Source organism: Centroberyx affinis, unplaced genomic scaffold, assembly GCF_046629955.1.
Source record: "Centroberyx affinis isolate AG114_WGS23_722 - 3 ecotype Tasmania unplaced genomic scaffold, CSIRO-AGI_Caff_v1 ptg004444l_1, whole genome shotgun sequence".
NCBI lineage: Eukaryota > Metazoa > Chordata > Actinopteri > Beryciformes > Berycidae > Centroberyx > Centroberyx affinis.
The window spans coordinates 1-8,567 of NW_027282115.1; the positions used below are offsets into that span (position 1 = coordinate 1).

Here is an 8,567-nt window from a genome sequence, read left to right on the forward strand (position 1 = left end):
CTATTTGTAGTTACAAGGATGTTCAGCTTCCAAAAATTACTTTTAGGTCAAAGGAAGAAATATTTTCAAACTGTGGGTCCCATGAGAACCAGGGACACCACTGGTAGAGCTGACCCACCTGTTTGAGTTGACTCCTCCTTTTGGACAGCAGCATGATGTTTTCATTCAGGGCGTCCCAGTCCTTGGCCTCATAACACATCTGGACCACAGCCACCAGGATTCTTGAGGTGGACACCATGTCTGACGCCTGGACGGGGGTGGAAGGCAGTAAAGTAAAGAACACACTTCAGTACAGAGACCCTGAAATACATGTGTACACATGCACACACACACACACACACAATATCCTCTCAGTAAGTTTGTTACTTACTGCATAAACACGCACACACTAGTGTTTCATGTAGAAGTTAGCTCTGGGACCCGGGTTTTTTTTATATCTTAATTTATCCAAGTAAAGTTGACCTGGTATGCAAGCTCTGGAAATTTTTATTATGATATATGACAATAACGCTGCAACTGTAATTGTTATTCCAGGGTGTGGAAAGACGATGAACTGTCATTGTATTTATGTTTTTCTCACTCGGGCCACAATTTCCCAGCTGTGGTTAATTGCTAAATGAAAGTCAAGTAAACACTGACACACATGCAGACAATGATTCGTTTCTCAGCATCAGTTTGTTTAGCACAGTGATGCTCAGTCACCGACCGTTCTGGTTTGCTTCTCCAGTGACAGCAAGCTCTCAACGGCCTCCTGCAGCTTGCCCTCCTGCGAGAGAGACCCACACAAATACACAGTTAGTTACATCTTCATTTTAATAGTGTAGAATGTTGTCTCAGAATAACGCGGCAAATGTTACTGGACACACACAGTATAACAACACTTAACGGTTAGCTAGCTCGCGAGCTAGTTAATGATGTTGGCTAGCCAGCTAATGCTACTAGCATGCTAACAGGCTGATTGGCACACCAAAATGTAGGTGGAAAGTAGAGGGAATGTGGGTAAAAAGGACGTGAGAGGAGAAACTTAACAACATTCACATTTAAGGAATGATTTGCGGTCAAAATATAGGTTTTAGTTGCCGAGGTAGTGCTACAGCTAATGGTTGGCTAGCTTGGATGCTAGCACAGTCATCCCGTCGCACCATGACTCAGCCGGCGCTGGCCGCACTCACACTCCACTTACTTTTGCCATTTTCTCGCACTCGGGGAGACGCTGGTCTACAGTTGAACTGTAGTCCATCTCCATCTTCACGATCTTTCCATCAGACCGCTCCGAGCGCTCATCAGACACGTTAGCCATGGTAAATTGATGATAGCGTACGGTGACTTTTTTTTCCTGCGAGCAAACTCAGCCTCGTACTATTTTGCTTGTCAAATGTATGTAAGGGACGGAACGGGGAAACTGACCAATCAGAAGGCAGACTTAAACAGCTGTCCGGGGCGCCTGAAGGACCCTGACAGGACCCCGCAAAAATAGTCCCAGGCGTTATAAGAGCCTAAATTAATATGATACTTCAATGTATAAACGTCTGCTTTTTACTTTGACTATTCTTCAGCATATATCTGGCATATAACTGCGAGCCAAAATATATTTTGAATGGATGTCATTTACATTTTTTGTGGCCGTTTTTTATTTTAGTATCTGAAGTATGTAAAAATTTATTTTTTGCAGTTTAGTTTGCTAAAATGGATGAAATGTTACATATACATTTTGCTGAAAACATTTACACTTAGTCTACACTTTATATAGCCTAAGCTATCTGACTTGGGATAAATAGGCATAGTGGTGAGCATCCAAATTGATTCCCTGTCTTTAAAGTAGAGGGGGATGGTGACGGATCTCAGATGTCACCATTATTGATTTATTTATGTGGGCTATATTACTATAAAGATATATAATCCTAATAATATATTCATGAAGGCTATAAATGTCCTGTAACGATATCAGTATTTTAATAATTACACTAAAATTTGAATTCATATTTTTAGACACCCATCTATTTTTCAGGCAGTTTCATGTTCTCTCTCCAAATCAGCGCATCACAACTGCATTTAATATTGATTGGCATCTCTCCCTAAAGAGCTGCTTTAATCAGGCAGCTTTTCATCATTTGAATGTAGAGGGAGTGCTGTCTGCCAATCAGAAAATTATTCTTGGAGTTTGTTCAATGCCTAACTCACTCAGCCTATATTTAGTTGAAAAAAACAGGAGGCACATTATTTTTTATCCTTAGATAGGGGACAATATTCTCTTTGGCATTATTGTACTATTTGTAAGAAAATAGAATCAAAGAGGCTGGGAGAAGCGCCGATGAGAACAGTGAAGGATGAGAAGAATTAGAAAGGAAAAGAAAAGGGAAGTGGGGCTTGTTAACAAGGAATCAATGGGTGATTTAAGAGGAGTCTGGGTTCTTGATTAAAAGAATTAAGCATCTAAGGTCCAAGCAGGGAATTCACTGTGTGTTGATTTGGTGGAGCTCTGCCCAGGACCACCTCCCCCCTTCAAAACAACAACAAAATAAATAAATACAATACATGGGTGACCTCAAGCCCAGTTCAAATAAAAAACAACAAAAAAAACCCCATTACTGTCATCATGGGACAAGGCAGGTTCACATAGATATTTACATTGATACACTCAGCACTCGCTTTTAATGAGCTGGCGGTTAATTGGTTTATATGTATTTTGTGTTTTTCTTTTAATTCTGTATATTTTTTCAATCCTTCATTGTCCTTTTTATTACTGTTTTTAATCCGTTTTTATTATCCCGTAACGGACTTTGTAACAAGGAGTTATACAAATAGTATAACTCCTATAGAAAAAAGTTTATCATTATTATTACTATTACATAGTGGTGTTATGCCAAATTTTGTTCATCCTCATCTGAAAATGCGAAGTTGAGATGATGATGATGATGTTGATATTGATGATGATGATGATAATGATGATGTTGATATTGATGATGATGATGATAATGATGATGATGTTGATGATGATGATGTTGATATTGATGATGATGTTGTTGATGATGATGTTGATATTGATGATGATAATGATAATGTCGATGATGATAATGATGATGTTGATGATAACGATGATGATAATGAAATTGATGATATTGATGATGATGATATTGATGATGATAATGATGACGATGTTCTTGTTGATGATGATGATGATGATATCGATGATGATGATGATGATGATGATGATGATGATGATAATTATAATCTTGATAATGTTGATGATAATGTTGATGATGATATTGATGATATTTATAATGATAATGATGATAATGATATTGATGATGACAATGATGTTGTTGATGATATGATGATGATGATGATGATGATGACAATGATGATGATGATGATGATGACAATGATGATGATGGTGATGATGATGATGATGATGATGATGATGATGATACAGGTTTATATGTCATTTTGTGGATGCTTCTATTCATATCACCTTACAGCAGCTTACGTTGAATATATACAGTGGGAAATCAAAACCCAAACCTCAGAATGTAATATTATGATGACGATGATGATGATGATGCTGATGAACAACAAAGACAACGCAATGACAACACAGATCCAAATCTGGAAAAGGTGAACCGTCCATTCTGCTCTGATGAATCAGCTGCTCCAGATGAATGAAGAACTTTATGAATGGAGTCAGCCTGTGAATGAACACAACATGCAGTGACCAGCGTCCACCAGCAGGTGTCCCTTTAATATCTCCATCATACACACAGCACATGCCTGTCTTCACATGGTTCGCTGCTTCCAAACGCATTCATTGCCCCCAATAAATAAAGCTAATGTAGGTCAGTGACTCTCCTGCTGCTCAGGGCACAGAAAGCCCCTATAAGCCCTGACCTGGAATCAGTTTGAAATTGAACATGACTGGGATCTGCTTTGGAGAAGGTCAAATGTGGAACAAGAGCGAGGGTTGCAGAGGCACAAAAATATCCCACAAAAACACAATAAACATCCAAAACATATGCATGAAGTTTCAAACCAGGATACAATAAAATAAAATAAAAAAATGAGGAGCACTTTGTCATGGGCCACTGCATAAAAGACAAGCAGAAATATTAATAAGTCACATTTATACAGTAAACAGTGATTCTTACATATCAAAAGCTCAAAGAAAAGTGGACTAATTCAGTGGTTCTCAACGTGGGGTCCGGGGACCACCAGGAGGTCCTCGAGTGGGTTCCAGGGTGTCCCCATGCAAATTGATGAATTGTTAAACTTCAGCATTATTTCATTTACAAGAAGTTAACACAATTAAAGAATGTAGAAGAAAAGACTGTTTTGATCATAGCTTCACTGTTCTCTCTCTGCCTACAATACAGATAGTCATGGAATTCTGGATAAAATCATATCTGACAATAAAAATATTCTCAGATTTGGGTAAAAATCTCACCAAATGGGGGTCCGTGGCTTTAATGGGGGCTAAATTAGGGGTGTTTGATATGAAAAAGGTTGAGAATCACTGGACTAATTGACTGACCATCATCATCATCATCTTCATCACTATCACCGATTACAATAGACTCATCAGTGCCATAATGGTCTGAAAAGCCCAAATCATATAGAGTAAGTGTATCAGATTGAGGATTTTCACTGATTTCCACTCAATTCACCCGTTTCATAAACTCATCTTTACGATACACAATTCATACTTATATTATAGATAACGCATCATTCCCAGCACAACTAAAGACTGTTTCCCAACAATGCCGCGGTGCTGAAAAGTGGGACAGAGGTATTAGGGCTCTGGAGGTATTACTGGCGCGAGTTAGCGGTTCAGATGACACGAGGCCCGGTATAATCTGCTTTTCTAATCAACACAGACCTTATTGAAGCGGTCGGGTCAGTATTAGGCAATCCTGGCCTGTCCCACGGCCCATAAGCCTCTCGGGTTTTGGGTCGGGATGAAAGTAGCCTGTCAGAGATGAAGCACAGCAGGCTTCGGGGATTGTTTGATAAGCTGTTCATTATCCTCCAGAGGGAAATGAATGAAAACTTTGTTTAATTGCCGCACGGTAATAACTCGCCGATAGTCCTAGCAGGGGAAATTCTGCAGCGAAGAATATGAGTCGTTTAATTCATAGAGGCGGTTTAATGCGCCGCTGCATGATGTTAGGCCATCCATTTACAAGCACACATGGGTAAGCTTTAATATGAGACTGGCAGCGAGACGCATCGATCAACAGTCTGGCTGAGGAAACGCATTCAGCGAACTGTGTCTCCTCCGTTCAAGACACGCCCAGAACTGTTCTTTGTTTCTTTTCTTCTTAGGTTCTACTGGGAAACGGGCCAGTCATGTGGTCCGCTTCCATTATGAATGAGGTTCCAGTCTGTGAAACCTGCAATGGAACTGTATTTTCTTTGCACAATTTTTTTAAATTCTTTTCATTGTTTTATATGTGTTTTTTTGTAAATGAATTCTTCAGTTGAATGTTTAATGTATCCTAGAGTTGCCCAGCTTTAAAGAGCTGATAACCCTAGAAGAATTTCATTAGTATTGGTTTCAGTGGAGAGTTTAGAGTCCCAAGTCAGTCTCAAGTCTTGAGGCACAAGTCTTAAGTCAAGTCCCAAGTCTAAATGTAGATTACCAAGTCAAGACCAAGTCAAGTCCATGTCATTAATGTCAAGTCTCAAGTCTAAATGTAGAACAGCAAGTCAAATCAGAACAAATCAATAGTCCAGTATCAATTTAATATCTTAAAGAAAACTAAATATCTAGGACTTTTCAATGCAATATGGTTTTAATAGGATAAAAACTTGGTAAGAGCATCATGAATTTGATTTCTAGAATCAATTTCAACTTCAATAAATTCAATCATTCCATACAAATTCAGAAAACAGAATTTAAATTCAGTCGTCTGCTGGAACAAATCTCATCACTTTCAATCTGAGTCATTTACACAAACACAAGATCTCAAGTCAAGACTTTAGAAACCTTTTCAAGTCATCAAAGTACAAGTCAGAGTCAAGTCCCAAGTCACCAGAACCCAGGTCAAGTCTCAAGTCACCAGAACCCAAATCAAGTCCCCAGTCACCAGAATCCAAGTCAAGTCCCAAGTCACCAGATTCCAAGTCAAGTCCCCAGTCACCAGAACCCAAGTCAAGTCAAGTCCCTAGTCACCAGAACCCAAGTCAAGTCAAGTCCCCAGTCACCAGAACCCAAGTCAGGTCCCAAGTCACCAGATCCCAAGTCAAGTCCCAAGTCACCAGAACCCAAGTCAAGTCCCAAGTCACCAGATCCCAAGTCAAGTCCCCAGTCACCAGAACCCAAGTCAAGTCAAGTCCCTAGTCACCAGAACCCAAGTCAAGTCAAGTCTCAAGTCACCAGAACCCAAGTCAAGTCAAGTCTCAAGTCACCAGAACCCAAATTAAGTCAAGTCTCAAGTCACCAGAACCCAAGTCAAGTCAAGTCCCCAGTCACCAGAACCCAAGTCAAGTCAAGTCTCAAGTCTTCTCTTCATGCATCAAGTCAAGTCTCAAGCAATTGAAACTGTCACTCGAGTCCCCACCTCTGATCGACAGCTTCACTTCATATCAGTATTGGTATTGGCCTTCAAACTCCTTATTAGTCAACCCCTCTGCGCCAGTATTGCACATTCATTCCCTGGCAGTGCAACAACAGGCCTATTACAGTTTATGAATTTTGCCGAGCAGACCTTAACAATCCACCACATTAATGAAGTCAGCAGCATGTCCTCCCTTAATTGGAGACTGCTGACGCGTTTGCATTGTTCCTTCTATTTAACCGCACGCTGCAACTTTGTCACAAATAGAGTCGGTAGTGTGTAATTTTATTCATTAGAAACCTGTTGTTATAGATGCAGGCTTGTCTCAGCTTTCATTCAGCCTGAACAGCGGCATGACAGTGGGAGGTTTCCCTGAGAAATCACAGAAGACTGCACAAAGTGTCTGACTTCATACAACCGGTGGAAACATTTGCGTTTTGGCTGCTTTTTTTTTTTTTTAGTTTTTCTTCATTTGATTCGCTCGTTCGCATTGCATCTTTAATGTTCCATACACAAACAGTTACTGTGGTTTCCACAGAGAACTGATGAAACTCGCTGTGTGGTAGAGGAAGTAAACACACAGCGACCCAGATCCTCATGCTGAGGCACTGACACACACACACACCACACGCACACACACACACACACAATCATGCAAGGGAGGGAAGGGATTTTGATCTTTTATCTTGATGCTTCGGCAACGTTGCTCTTTTCTCTCATGCTGATAAAGGACATTGGATTGAATTGATAGAGAGAGACAGTGTGTGACTTTGTGTGCATGTGTGTGTGTGAGAGAGAGAATATGTGTGTTTTAAAGAGAGTTTGAGTGTTTATGTGTGTGTGAGAGAGAGAACGAGAGAGATGGGGGGGAGTATATGTGTGTGTATGTGTGTGTGTGTGTGTGTTTCCTGTCCCGGTGGTTGAGCCGATGTTTCCGTGGCTGCAGCGAAGTATCGCGTCGTCTCTCTGAGAGACGGAGCGGGTCTGACAGGAGGAAGAGGAGGGGGGGGGGGGGGGGGGAGGAAGGGGGAGTATTTGCTTGAATTTTCCGCATCCTCTGTAAACTGCTTTAACCCGTAGAAGAAGAACAGCCGGGGGGCACCGGACAGCCTCCTTTCCCTCTGAGTCAAAACACCGTTGCTGATTTCTTCCTCGTGTCTTTGGTTTCAGAAAGCTGGGAAAGTGGAACGGGAAAGTTGTGAAGCTGACAGAGTTCCACAGGATACTGCTGTTAAAAAACACTTTTTTTTTCTTACTCGCTGCTTTTTTTCACCTCCTGCCGTATCCCGGTAAAACCGGTGTGAAGCCAGCAGGCATAAAAAATATCACATCCGGCCAAACTTTTTCCAAAATAAAAGCCTTAGTGAACATTCCCTGATTATTTTTTTTTGCGTAATAAAATGAATATTCAAGAATCAATCTTTAATTGATGAAACTACAACTGTTGTTTTTTTGTGTAATTTCAATAATATAGTCATATAGGGGTGGAAGTAGGCTACCAATCATATTAGCATTAGGCCTACATAATTGGTTCCAGAAATTTTGGAATTGACTCCGATTCTGATTCCAAGTATTGGGAATCGATGCAGTCGATTCCAATAGTTGATAACAGACATTTTTTTTTCTTGATTCTCGATTCCAAAAACGAAAACATAGGGGATGCAGGGGATCTTTCTCTAAAATACCGCCACACTATCAGTGTGTGTGGTGTAGAATTAGGCATTTTCTCAACAGTCAGCAACATACCTGATCTAATCTCCCCCTCTCCCGCTCTCTCTCACACTGTTACCGGGCGAACTTGAGCCACTTATCAGAATAGCCAGAGAAGACTTGTGTGTGCAGAGAATCTACATTTTCTGTACCGTAGTGAATCAACGGCACAGTCGCTTGCTTCTCAATTCCCAAATGTCTAGAATTGAAGAATCGATTCCTTTTGGGATCGACTCCCAGCCCTAAGATTTGCACAAGAGTACCTGGGTAGTAAATAATTATAGTTGCAAAAACCTGCTAAATTAA

At 40.5% G+C, this 8,567-nt stretch overlaps 1 protein-coding gene across 1 annotated transcript; it reads right to left on the bottom strand.

Annotated features, from left to right (window-relative positions):
* Positions 1-118: 118 nt before the first annotated feature.
* On the bottom strand, positions 119-1,371 carry LOC139665097 (26S proteasome non-ATPase regulatory subunit 12-like; the record flags this gene model as incomplete). Its single annotated transcript, XM_071544063.1, has 3 exons — positions 1,184-1,371; positions 707-766; positions 119-247 (listed from the first exon to the last, which is right to left on the bottom strand). Coding segments are annotated over exons 1-3 (306 nt in total), but the record flags the coding sequence as incomplete, so codon positions are not given.
* Positions 1,372-8,567: the final 7,196 nt, after the last annotated feature.